Source organism: Momordica charantia (assembly GCF_013281855.1).
Source record: "Momordica charantia cultivar OHB3-1 chromosome 11 unlocalized genomic scaffold, Mcharantia_2.0 BLBB01000011.1, whole genome shotgun sequence".
Taxonomy (NCBI): domain Eukaryota; kingdom Viridiplantae; phylum Streptophyta; class Magnoliopsida; order Cucurbitales; family Cucurbitaceae; genus Momordica; species Momordica charantia.
In genome coordinates this window covers 3297961-3311017 of record NW_028275159.1, presented here as the reverse complement: position 1 = coordinate 3311017, position 13057 = coordinate 3297961, and the positions used below count along the sequence as shown (strand labels likewise).

General features: G+C 35.6%; 2 protein-coding genes and 1 long non-coding RNA gene across 5 annotated transcripts; 1 reads left to right on the top strand and 2 right to left on the bottom strand.

Moving 5' to 3' along the window:
- Positions 1-1055: 1055 nt before the first annotated feature.
- LOC148208026 (uncharacterized) lies at positions 1056-1966 on the bottom strand. Its single transcript, XR_015789007.1, has 3 exons — positions 1812-1966; positions 1438-1647; positions 1056-1351 (listed from the first exon to the last, which is right to left on the bottom strand). It is a non-coding gene; the product is annotated as an uncharacterized LOC148208026 (long non-coding RNA).
- A 1162-nt stretch (positions 1967-3128) lies between these two features.
- SDF2 (stromal cell-derived factor 2-like protein precursor) lies at positions 3129-5598 on the top strand. Its single transcript, XM_022285513.2, has 6 exons — positions 3129-3524; positions 3774-3914; positions 4033-4173; positions 4995-5044; positions 5134-5263; positions 5368-5598. The coding sequence occupies exons 1-6, from the start codon at positions 3420-3422 to the stop codon at positions 5449-5451; spliced, it is 651 nt and encodes a 216-aa protein (XP_022141205.1). The 5' UTR covers positions 3129-3419; the 3' UTR covers positions 5452-5598.
- Positions 5599-6702: 1104 nt separating this feature from the next.
- Positions 6703-12283, bottom strand: LOC111012098 (U-box domain-containing protein 45). Of its 3 annotated transcripts, XR_015789083.1 has the most exons (4): positions 11445-12283; positions 9898-10841; positions 8604-8687; positions 6711-7580 (listed from the first exon to the last, which is right to left on the bottom strand). XR_015789083.1 is itself a non-coding variant. In XM_088120299.1 (3 exons), exons 1-2 carry the CDS (start codon positions 12029-12031, stop codon positions 9920-9922), a joined length of 1509 nt encoding a protein of 502 aa, XP_087976425.1. In that variant the 5' UTR covers positions 12032-12283; the 3' UTR covers positions 6703-8687; positions 9898-9919. The 3 variants fall into 3 exon arrangements, 2 of the variants coding, with proteins under 2 accessions (XP_087976425.1, XP_087976424.1); XM_088120299.1 differs by having other exon boundaries at positions 6703-8687; XM_088120298.1 differs by lacking the exons at positions 6711-7580; positions 8604-8687 and having other exon boundaries at positions 9781-10841.
- Positions 12284-13057: the final 774 nt, after the last annotated feature.

Here is a 13057-nt window from a genome sequence, read left to right as displayed (position 1 = left end):
AGTCTTGTGTGTTCTTCAATTGTTGAAATTGGAAATATGATTGTTTTGATCGTCTTCGTGATTATGGTATGGATATATGGAAGTAATCTATATATAGTATTTAATTATAAATAATCGATTCTGTTAGATCGTGTTCGTTATCGAATTAAGATATGTTTTGGACCGATTTAATTATTCAATTCATAAATACGTCTCGTTCACGTGTTTTACATATGTTTAGTGCATTAATAGTTGAATAAAGTTGATCGTGTTTGTTGTCGGGTTGAGAGGGGTTATGGAGCGATTTAATTAACCAGACTCATAAATTTATCCAGTTCACATTAGTATGTACACTATGATTATTTAATATTCTTAGTTTGACTACGTTGAATTGTCATACTTGCACGCTTTTTATTTTTACTAAAAATTGTCATATTTTCACACATTATGTTAAAATTAGTGGCGTTCAGTGTTTTCATTTTGTTTCTTTTGCATGATAACAAGAAAAAAAACAACGATACTTCAATGTCTTATGTCAACAAGGGGAGTAAACAAAATTAGTTATTATAAGTTACCTCAACTTAACTCCACAAGTAGCTTGCCGTTTTTTTCTTTTAAAATCAATAACACGTAGGAGCTATGATTCGAACTTTCGACATTTTAATCAATAATATATACCTTAATCAGTTAAGTTATATTCATATTAGCAACTAATAACTGGACAAGAATCATTACTTTTTATCACCTCTACCGATAACACTCGAAAAATCATAGAAGCAGGTTTTTTCAAAAAGAGAAAAATAAATTCATTCATATTATTTAGTATAAAAAAAACAACAAATAAAATAAAAAAAAATCCATAACTGTCGTGAGTTGAAAAAAAAACAAAGCAATTAATCGTTATATTTTTTGGTGTTTGGATTTCCGAGTTTCAGTACTTTTTAAGAGCTGACGCATAAATTCGCTTGTTAACTCCTATTAAACAAATCCAGTGCGTCTATCAAAAAATGTAAAAGTTAATATCTTATTCTTAGAATATTTATTTACATATTTGATAATATCGAATCAAGATTTATTTATACGGCGTAAAAAAAAAAAAATATCGGAAACGAGCAACCAGAGTGTCGAATTTAAAAAGAGTTGTCTCGAAAAAGTTTAAAATATTGCAGACTTAGTAATTTTCTTCGCCTTTAAAAGATCCTGCATATGAAATTGAACTATAATGGATCTTTCTGTATTTTTCTAAACTTTCCTTATTTGGATCATCGTCTTGTAGGCTTCATTCACCATCGCTTTCAATCTGCTCTTGCCGTTATGGATTTTCCACCACCATTCTCCTTCGCTAAGCTTACAGTGCCATGGAAGCCTGAATCTGTTGAATGAGTTTCAGAAGCCAATTATTTCAGTAGAAATGCAGGAAAATAAACACAACACCTGCGGCTTAATGCCTGGTTTTACCCAAATCAGTATTTGAAAACTGAACCGCCGCTAGCTGCAGACGAAGAGCCAGTTTGAGTTCTTGATGTAGATTGTAGAGTCGGCTTTGGATTTTTTTAATAATTTGAATTAAGGCATCGCATCATCGGAATCAGAAATATGCATTGAATTTGTTCGTCCGACTTCGTGAATTGTGAAATGTTACATTTCGTCGCTTCTTGTGGCTACGAACTAGGGCAAAAACAGAACGCCATAACAAAGAAGGCGATGGATCAAGATGTTGCCGTAGTCAAACCATCGCATACAGAGAAATCGTTCGATCATACAAATAAGACGTGAGAATAGGCAAAATCTTTCGTCGAATGCTCGGAACAGACCAAAAGAGGAACACTAACCAGAAATCAAATGACGATGATCAAGAGAAGACGAATCGGCTCATGAAGACGGAGGAAGATCTAGAAGTGAAGCTCTATATCGGGAACTTGCGCCATGAGCTTCCCATTTGAGTTCTCCATTGTTTTTCCTCAAATCCATTTGAGTCGGCCAGAGACTTCGCTTTGAGAAGGAACATTGTTTTATAATTATTCATCTTTCTTTTTAAACATGATACAGATATTATTACTAACTAGTTGAATTAAATTCATATTAATAATTATCGATCTAAGTTTTAAGAATGTTAAATATATCAAATTACAATAAGTGATTTTAATCGTAATGCCGACATTGTTTGGGTTACAAAGTCAAATTATCATAAAATAAAATAATAATTATAAAATGGTTTGATCAACAACTTTAAAAGAAGATAATCAACTTTAGGTTGATTATTGAAAAAGAATAATAGTTTTTACTAGTATGTCTCTTGATGACCACCAATAAATTTTTTATAAATAAGATAGATAAATGATATAATAACAGTTGTTTTATTTTTTATTTTTATAGTTAATGGTCGTCCAATTTTTGTCTTTCACTCACTTAGCTAGTAAGCTGGATATTATAGGTAATCACCAACTTTTGATTACAAAAAAATATTAAATAATCAAAAATCAAATTGGTTCAAATATCTCTTAATTACCTAACACTCTAAATAAAAAAAAAAAGAGAAAATTCGAGGATCCAAAAGATTTGGAGTAGTGGAAATCCAAACACTCCGAGACATATTTGAAAGTTTTTTTTTTCATAAACAAAACTTATTTTCATAATTATAAAAATTACCTTCATTTGAAATAATATACAAATAGTTTAAAAAGACTTGGATATACAAAATAACTCTCAGCAATGCCCACCATCATCAAGTTATGCCGTATGATTGTATATATAAAAAATACAATGATATATTATTAGAAAAAAAAACGTACATTACCAATTTGAGCGTACCTAAGTGGTTAAGAAAATTTGATCTCCGTCCCAAATTTATTCTACCAAAAAAAAAACACACATTTTATTCCTTAGAAAAGAAGAAGAATTAATAAAAATTAATATTTATTTGATGTCCTAAACTCCTAATTAACGAAGTCGCCCGAAACGGAGTCCACGTCAGTATTGACCAAAGCACGGCCACGGAGACCGGAGAGAAGACTCAGCTGCATCCAATAAAAACCATCCACCTCGTTCAAACACCACGTGTAGAGTTCCTATTCGTCCAGTCAGAGTCTCGTTACGTGTCACCAGAACCAAGCCGAAACCCCGATTTACTCTAATTTCCGCGACTTCACAAACAAAAAAATTCGATTAATTCTTAAATCCAATTCCACCGATCGGATCAAATCGCTGGTTCTTCTTCTTGTTCTTCGTCTTCCTGTTTTGACGTCGTTCGTTTTGGCGAGTTCTTCCGATCAACCGTGGCTTCGTCAGGGTCATCTGGTCTGTCTCGGAGAAAACCTTCGTCTTCCTCTTCTCCTCCGTCGCCGGGGCCGACGAGGATCGTCTACAGAGAGAGAGTTCCGCCGTCGCATTGCGATTTGCCTTTCTGGCAGCGAAACTGGTTCATCGGCTTGCTTTTCGTCATGGCCATCGGCTTCTTCGCTCTTGCGCTTTTTCTCTTCCTCGGTCTGGATCTCGACCGTGGCTCTCTCTCGTCCGCCTCTGCTGCGTCCTCCGAGGGCGTTGAGGTTTGAATCTCTTCACCTTTTTTTGTTACGCTGGATTATCTGATCAGAAGTTTAGATTATTATTATGTAGCTGCTCGGCGAAGAAATGATCAAATGAAACGAATTAGGAAGATGTAGTGATTAATGAATGAGGAAAACGACAATGTTGCTTCTAATTTGGGCTTAAATGTACGAAGCAGATGGAATACACTCAAATCACTCAAAACTTTTCAACGTCGTATTTTGATCGGTGTTTTGTTTCTTTGATAGATTACGTACGGGTCAGTTATAAAGCTAATGCACGAGAAAACCAAATTCCGTTTGCATTCTCACGACGTGCCTTATGGTTCTGGCAGTGGGCAACAGTCGGTCACCGGGTTCCCAAATGTTGACGATTCCAATAGCTATTGGGTAAATCTCTCTACCCCTTGCGTTCTTATTTCTGTGCTGAACAAAAACTGTAATCTGTTATTTCTCCCTCTTTGATTTTTGTCTTAGTTTGCAATTGTAACGAGTTTACCATTGGCAGATAGTAAGACCTCAGCCAGGGATCGGTGCAAAACAGGGTGACACCATTAAAAGTGGGACAATTATCAGATTGCAACACATGAGGACAAGGAAATGGCTGCACAGCCACTTGCATGCATCCCCAATATCGGGAAATCTGGAGGTTATTGGACTATGAAATTCAGTTTATGCATTTTTTTTTGAGGACTGGATAATCTCATAATCATATAATGATTGCATTGCATCTATTTGTATCGTCTGCTCCCTGCTGTGATGATCTCTATGTATTGAATTTCTTTGGTTGCTTTTGTTCTTACTTCGTGATGATTGAATGCATACAGAAAGTTCAACATTGCCTTTATTTAGGCGTATTCATTGACCCCAACATTGTTTGTGTAAAGTGGATGAAGAAAATGAATCTGGTTGTCATGCATATTATTTGTAATTAGATTCATGGAAATCCACTTATTAGTTACTAATGGAAGCCATAATGTAGCCTACATGCTTGATATTGTAGAAATCAATATGTGCTTCTCTGTTTGGAGAATGTTCAGTTCATTTAGATGTACTGAATTTCTGGTACTCTCAAAATCCAAAGATTGCTTGTTAAGAGTATGCTAGTCTTTTATTAGAAACGTTTGTCTTCCAGTGTATAGATTCTATTATTGAATTTAGCCATCAATCAAAGATGATTTCTTGGCACTTAGCCTCAATATTATACAAAAAATGCAATACCATTCCTTGCTATTTCCCCTGAAACGTCAGTTTATGAATGTCTCCTTTTCATCCACAAGTTCTTCGTGATGGCGATTTTTTCTATTATGACTTGACCGGTATATAAGTTTCCCTAGTCACGATGATGAGATGATCGCTATGTGACTTGTTTTGGCTGTACTTCGTTGCATGTTTGTGGGAGAGAATTTTGCTTCCAAATTCTGTTCATGGTTTCCATGCTTGCTGATGGTTCCAGACTGCTTGCTGCAGGTTAGTTGCTTTGGTGGAGATTCTGATTCTGACACTGGTGATTACTGGAGGTGAGATTATTCATCTCTTAAATTTTTTCAGAAAATGTATATTACATATCTTAATTCGAGGTGGTTGCTCACCTCCGAGTTCTGTACAGACTTATGATCGAAGGGAGTGGGAAGACATGGAAGCAAGAACAGAAAATTCGACTCCAGCACATCGATACTGGTGGCTACCTGCACAGCCACGACAAGAAGTACAGCCGCATAGCTGGGGGGCAGCAGGAGGTAAGAACAAGAACAAGAACAAATAATGTGGTCAATAATCAGAAGATATAAACATTGTAGCAATGGTTTTGGCTTACCATTTTGTATGGCTTCACAAATCACAGGTGTGTGGAGTGCGAGAAAAGCGCGCTGACAATGTGTGGTTGGCTGCAGAAGGCGTTTACCTGCCCGTTACCGAGACAAAGTAGAAACATTTTGGTGAGATAAGAGTTGTATTAATTAACTTTGAAAGTTAGGCTACTAGATCTTTTTAATGTTAATGTTGAGTAACAGACTGGTACGTGTTGAGCTGATTACTTAAAACTGTCGATGAAGAAGTTCATAGATTGCTGCTATTCTAAATAGGGATGGTAATTCAGTTCAACTCGGGGGAAAACTGAAAATTAATGAAAATGGACTTCTGAATCCATGAGGCCCAATTCACTTGGAGGCCCAGTTAAATCTAAAATCTAAATCGAATCTTTGATCTTTCCAAAGCCATTCTTCCACCAAAATTCCCACAACCCAACAAACCATTGTTTCCTATTTTTTTTTACCTTTTTTTGAACTCTTGCCAAATTTGAAAAAAAAAACTAATTTTTAAAGATTACTACTTTTTTCTTTTAGTTTTTAAATTTTGACTTTTGATTTTGAAAACATTTTTAAAAGCCAAGACCAAGAAACATATGCAGGAAGGAGTTAGCATAACTTTTTAAAATAAAGAATAAAAAACAGAATAATTATCAAAGAGGATTATATTGAGGAACAAATATTTAATGGTATTAAGGAGGAAGTTCCTCCTTCACTTTAAAGGAGTCAAGTTTTTTCCTATTTGATTATTAAATGTTCCCATTATCATATCATCATAAGAGGATACTTTTTGATTACTCAAATTAAATTTATGTAAAATAATTAACATTGCCTTAGTTCGTCAATTTCACGTATTACTTGAATTTTTAATTCAGTAGTTTTAAGGTTAGGAACTAGGAAGATTCAAACTCTATTGAGCTATCCCTAAAAAAAATCCCTACAATAAAATAAAATAATACCATAAATCTAAGTGTTAGTGGAAAGATATTTTAATTGAACAATAATAATAAGTACATAAAAGGTCAAATACTAACGGTGTTTTTATAAATGGACCTATTTTGATCTTTTCATTTCATCTCTTTAGATAATAATTTTAACATGATATTTCACCCACTAAATTTTTTGAAATATAGTAAAATTGTATTAAAATGATTTCCATTATGTATAAAATGTGTGTTAAAATTAGGACCAAAATAACGAATAAAATAAACCAAAGTTTGAAGACCTAGAGATTAACATAAACAAAAATTAGAAGTATGTATTTAAAGAAAAAAAAATCATATCAAGACATGAAAAATAGTGGCCCAATGAAGACGTGACATGACATGATTAGGAGAAAAGAAGAAAACCAAAAAGGAGAGGAGAAACTTTACCACGCCCCACGTTGTGACGTGAATGGCCAATCTTCTTGCAATCTCCATCATTCCCTCAATGATTCCACAAAGAACAATAATTCCATCTTCCTGCCTCCAAAATTCAGAGCTACCTCCACAACAATTATCAAAAACCAACACAATTCTCACCATAATATAAAGCTGACACCAACACAATGAATCAAACATCCTTAACTTTTTTCACAAAATCACAGCCCACGCTGTCTCTGTCACCTCGGACGAACTAAGGGTGTGTTTGAGAGTGATTTTGGCACGACAAAATCACTTTTGCTATTGCCAAAATCACTCTATTTCCACCGATCATGTTTGACAAATTAAAAAATTAATTTTAGAAAAACATAAAATCACTCAAAATTGATTTTTAAGGTATCATTTAATGGTGATTTTGAAAATCAATTATTCTTAAATCTAATGTCTAAGGCGCCAGCTACGGTTTCTAATACTGAAAGTGATTTCCCCTTTTTCTTTGCACAAGATAAGAGAGTCATAAAGAACACAACCACCAGCCCATAACACTCATTACTCCACAGATTAACTTCACAATCAAAAGAATGAGACAGTTGAGTTGTTTTCAGCCAAAGAGAAAAGTCCAATACAAGAACAAGAAGCAGTATGGAATGTATTATTGTAAACAACATAGGAGTTATTGTTGGCTATTCACTATCCAGTCATTTTCAGATCATTCCCAAACATACTTATTGCCCAAGCCAGCTACTTTTGGCTTAAACACCAAAAAATTGTAAAATGTGTGGAACAGCTGATGTTAGTAAATATACCTAAATATTGGGGAAACAAAAGTTGAAGGAAAATAATGGATGAAGAGGGTTGCAGCCAAATCTATAAAGAGCAGTTCACTGCATTAAAAGAAGCACTGTTAATGTTATACTACTACATTTTAGTACAGCTGTAGCCTGTAATCTCTTGGGTCCATGCAATAATGTAATACAAAAAAGGAAAACTTGGCAGGATCTACTTATTTATATAACAAAATATAAATACATGAATGGGTAATTTGCAAATATGGCCCCTTAGGATTTGGACCTATGGTTTAAGCTAGTTTTGGTATAGTTTTAAACCTGTCTTTTTACTCACTCAAAAGATCTGCTTATCACCTTCAAGAGTAGTCCAGTTGGAAATGGTTTGGAATCTCTTGGTCATATTGGTTTAGAGGTCTCAAGTTCGAACTTTCTAGTGACCTTAATACCGGGTCCGAGCCTTGGGGCAGGTGCAGAGGTCCCTGGGTACAGGGGAGCAAAGCTCTAACTCCCAACTAAAAAAAAATTCTACTTATCTCCTTCTATTTTGTACTCTGTAACCACCTAATTAACACCATTAGCCAAATAAAAAATATTGTCTTGCTGGCACTTAAAAAATGGGTCGATAACAACAAGACAGTTTGTCAAACTATATGGACTAAATTGAACTTTAGACCAAATTGAATCAAAACTCAAAGCATATAAATTAAATTGAAACTACGTCCAAATCACAAAAGATAAAACTTATAATTTAACCCTAAATCGACAAAACTAGACCACATAAGAACATAATAAACGTGAGTAGGTGAGTTCTGTTCATGGTTAATAATTTACACAGGGAATCAGATAAATTAAAGGACACTACGCTGTATCACCAGCCCCTATTGGTTAGATTGAATACGACAAAGACGTTGACGAAGGATATGGGCTATAATATATATACACATATATGCAAAAGATGGAGATATTTACAGATACTGAATGCCAAAAACAAAATGAAGAGAAAATCAGTCAAAAGAAGCCTTAAAAGCAGCACAGTAAAGAGAGGGAGAGGCATTAAATTACAAAATATATGGCAGTTGACAGAGAAGTAAAGTTGGTGCTATAAATGCATTCATCTACCTCGTGCAGTGGAGATGAGTGCTCAGGTATTTTTTTATCCTTTCACGGCCAGCTCCAGACACCAACCTTGTGGCATAGCAAGATCTGCAAACAGCACAAAATAAAATAGCTTGGCAAGATCTTCATCCATTTGTAGTATTAGAAGTGCTTCTTCATCAAATCACTAATTTTGCAGAAATAAATTTAAATACAATACAATATAATATATATGGTTAGATTATAAATTTGGTCGCTGAGTTTTGAGTGTTGTGTTTAATTTCTTTGGTTTACCGAGTAATACAATATGTGGAGGTGAGAATTCGAATTCTCACGACTTTTTTATCAGAGATAGGTGTCTTAACTAAGCTTAGATTAGCGATTCTAGGACAGTCGGAGCACTATAAGAATGAAAGATGCAAAAATGTATAATAAAATATGACAGAGCCACATGTTAGGAAATCAAAAGTAAAAGATTCCGAGATAGGAGGAGGCAGTGGGCAGTCCCAGTTTCAACGACATCTTCCAATTTCGAGGAGAAAAAAATAGATAATAAGTAATGACTTTTTCAGATTTCTTCTTTCTAGGAGGGAAGAAATGACCGACAACGTTTGAAAAAGAAATAGTGAATATTAAATTCGACTGTGGCCAGTAGGAGAGACAAAGGGTACCAGCAATTTAATTGAGAATACTTGGATCTCGAAAAATCTAAGAGCCTTCCACTACATCATCCACAGAGTTTTGCAGATTCTAGGACAAACGACTGGTACTGGACGGTAGAAAATCCCACGAATCGAACCTACATATGTATATATTTTTATAATAACCGGGAATCGGAACTTTGCTCTCCTAAGCTTATCGGAAGGTCTGAACCTAAAACTTCTAAGTCACCTCTAAGCCAATATGACCCAGAGATTCAATACATATGTATATATTTTTATAATAACCGGGAGTCGGAACTTTGCTCTCCTAAGTTTATCGGAAGGTCTGAACCTAAAACTTCTAAGTCACCTCTAAGTCAGTATGACCAAGAGATTCAAGCCTTTACCAACTGGAGGGTCTCGAACCTATATATCTTGGCAATCCAATTCTATTCTTCATTTGGGTTCTAGATTTAGGACGTTCTGATTTCATAGACCTGAACTAAGTGTGATCGCAAGATTGTGCAAGCTAACTCTTGTTGTAACTGATAAAACAAATCTGAAATAAACTTGTGATATTTGAACTTTATAGTCAACAAAAAAGGCAAATTTACAACCCCCCACCAGAAAAAGAAAGAAAAAAAATCAAAACTACACAAGATAGATGGAAGACTGACTTCAGAATCTGGTATTTAGCACTCAAAATGGCAAGCTTTTTGAGGTGGAACTTGATGAGAGCGACTTGAAATGATCAGAAGGCACAAAATCTTGAGGCAAATTCGCTCTCTTCACAATTCTCCGCATGTTGTTTTGCAGACTCTGCCGCACCAATTGCTTCACAGCCTTCTTCTCTTCGCTAACCAAATCATCCAATCCTTCCAAATGACCTTCTGCGGAACCCAGAATCGGGTTCGTATAAGAAGATGAAGAGCCACAAATCGGAGCAGATGAATTCCCACTGAAATGATCCGAAACCTGTTTCCCTCTATCAACCCTTAAACACTCCAACATCCTTGAGGCCCTCTTCTGAGCCAATGTACTTCCCAGAAGGGTCAGTTCAAGTAAAGCTGATTTAACGCCGGCTTCAATCATTGCCTGCCTATCATTATATGATTTGTGTGCCATTACCATTAAAATGTAGGAGGCCTTCTCTTGGCACCCTGGCGAATCAGCCCAATTTAAGACATCAATCAGAATTGGGAATGAATCTGGGAAAGTGCTGATGGCCTTTCGACCTTCAGGGATCGATACCACATTGCTCAGAATAGAGAGGGCTCTTTCGCTTACTTCCATGTCTGCCATCATTTTTAGGAGAAATGGGATCAACTTGGTTTCTAAGATAAATGGAACATTGGATGGGAAAATGGAAAGGTTATAAAGTGCACGAAGAGCGTCTTGCTTGACTTGCGAGCTATTTTTCTGATCTGAGTTATGTAAGTTCTTCACCAGGAATGGAATTGCACCCGATGACCCAATTACCAGTTTATTGGTGTCTAATGCGCTCAAGCCTAGGAAATTCGCAACTATGGCTTCTGAAATAGATGGATTTGTGGAATCATCAGGCCCGATCAGTTTAAGCATTTTGTTAACAGTTCCTGCTTTAACAATGGCCGCCTTGTTCCTGCGAAGGGGGTGAAAAATTAACCAAAATCCAAAGGGGTTAAAATTCTGGAAATGAAGTGGTCAATCTGTGCATGTAAATAAGATAAAAAGGACAGTACAAGATTCGCGAGACTGTAATTTAAAAGGACAGTAACAGCCTAACAGGACAAAGACGTAGAAAAGGTAAAAAGAAACAAAATACTGAGGATCCAGTGCCTCCACGACATTTCATGTAATTTCATTCACTATCCTTCCTTTTTTTTTTCTCTCACTTTCTTTTAATCATTATCTTTTTGATGTATCATTTTTCGAGAGGGAGACGAAGACAAAACAAGGACAGAAACATATCAATCACTGGAAAGAAGCATAATGGAATCAGATGTTAAGAGAACTTGGAATGGAAGCATCAATGAAACATTAGAGAGTGCTGAAAGTGACTCATCAATACCATTTTCCAAAAAAAAAAAAAAAAAAGGAAGCCGGAGGAACACAAATCTGACGCAGAATGAAGAAAAGGAGAACCGATTGGAAAACGAAACCATGTGAAAATTAATCAAGCAAGTAGAGAACGAGAGAGCAATAAAACAAATCAAATTGGAGGATTCGAAATGGAAACACATACATATCGTTTCCAATGCCGAGATTGAGCAATGCATAAAGCGAGGCGATCTTAGATTCGTCGTCTTCCAAATCAAGCATTCCAACAACCGGCGGAATGGCTCCGAGCAAGGCGAGCGTGCCTCTCGCTTCTGCGTCTTCCTTCGCAAGAAACCTAACTCGACTAGCAGCCGCTCTCCTCTTTCCCAAATCCTCATCCTGCAATTTCTTCACCGCGCGTTTGAACTCCTCCAGCACCTCCTCCTTCTTCCTCGTCTCCGGCTCCGATTCCGGCGACTCCAACCTCAGAAGGTCCAACAGCTTCTCCGACTTCGCATTGGACCGTGTCGGCTTCGCCGCCTGCCTTTCCTTCACAATCTCGGACACCGACCTAATCGCAGAGGCAACAGTATCATCGCCACCGCCGCCGTCGTGGTGATAGCGGTAGCGAGAACTACCGCCACAACTAACAGCGTCGAAAATCTTCCTGCGGAATGAAGCGGCTGAGAAGGAAGTACAGAGGCGGAAATGGCCGGCGGCGGCAGTGGAAGTGGAGACTGAGACGCGATCAAAAACCACAGATCCGGCGTCGTTTCTCCGGCACTTGGCCATATCGGAAACCGGAAACTGGTACTGAAAACACTAAATTGCAAGAATAAGAGCAGCGCGAGCAATCTCCATAGGAAGAAGAAGAAGAAGAAAATGCAGGAACATTAATGGTTAGATTTTGCTCTGTTCTTCAATCTCTTGGAAAATTTTGTTTGGGCTTTATAGAAGCAGAGCTTCAGACTCAGAAGTCAGAAATCAGAAGCAGAGAAGTATTTAAGTTTAGCGGCAAAGATGGAGTACTCTCTACTCTTTCTTTCAGGACCCTTCTTTATATATTAAATTATTGTTATTCAATTTTTTTTTATAAATATTTTATAAAATTCTTTTTTTATTTAACTCTAATGAAACAGTAATAAAAATATATCATTTCAAATTTAATTTAAGATAGGTTATTGACAGGTTACATTAAAATTATGGTTAAAATATTATTTAGGTCAACTTTTAGCTTTTTGTTTATTTATTTTTTTTATTCAAAAAATTTATTTTGGTATACGTATTTTCAAACTTTTATCTATTTTAGTTCCTACACTCTTGAAAATTGATCGTTTTGATCTCTTCATTTTTTTATCTCATTTTTTTCAATCACAATTTTAATATGGTACCACACTCAATATAATTCTTGAAATGTAGCAATAATTTTAGATTAAAGGATTTATTTTGTGTGTAGAACATGTGTTAAATTTTTACAAACAAAAATAGAAAATGTCGATTTTTAAGAGCACATATATATCAAAATGAATGTTTGAAAATATAGAGATTGAAATGAATAGAAAATTAATCAAAATTAACCAAAATTGAAAGTATTTTAACCCATGGTTGAACTTATATTTTAAAATAAAATTAGCTCTAACCCTACTTATATATTTTTACTAAAATATTTGTACCAGACGTCGTTGAAATATGTGAATTATGGCCAAAACAAACATAACTCAGTGATAATTGGTATATATCTTCAACCACAACTACCCTACATGTTGTATAAACTGTTGTGTATATATATATATATAATATGTGTGTGAATTATGAAGT

Coding starts and splice junctions, on each gene's coding strand:
- SDF2 (XM_022285513.2), top strand. CDS start 3,420: ATGGCCATCGGCTTCTTCGCTCTTGCGCTTTTTCTCTTCCTCGGTCTG. Junction 4,174..4,994: donor CAATATCGGGAAATCTGGAG/GTTATTGGACTA, acceptor TGCTTGCTGCAG/GTTAGTTGCTTTGGTGGAGA. Junction 5,045..5,133: donor GACACTGGTGATTACTGGAG/GTGAGATTATTC, acceptor AGTTCTGTACAG/ACTTATGATCGAAGGGAGTG.
- LOC111012098 (XM_088120299.1), bottom strand. CDS start 12,031: ATGGCCAAGTGCCGGAGAAACGACGCCGGATCTGTGGTTTTTGATCGC. Junction 10,842..11,444: donor CTCGGCATTGGAAACGATAT/GTATGTGTTTCC, acceptor CCCCCTTCGCAG/GAACAAGGCGGCCATTGTTA.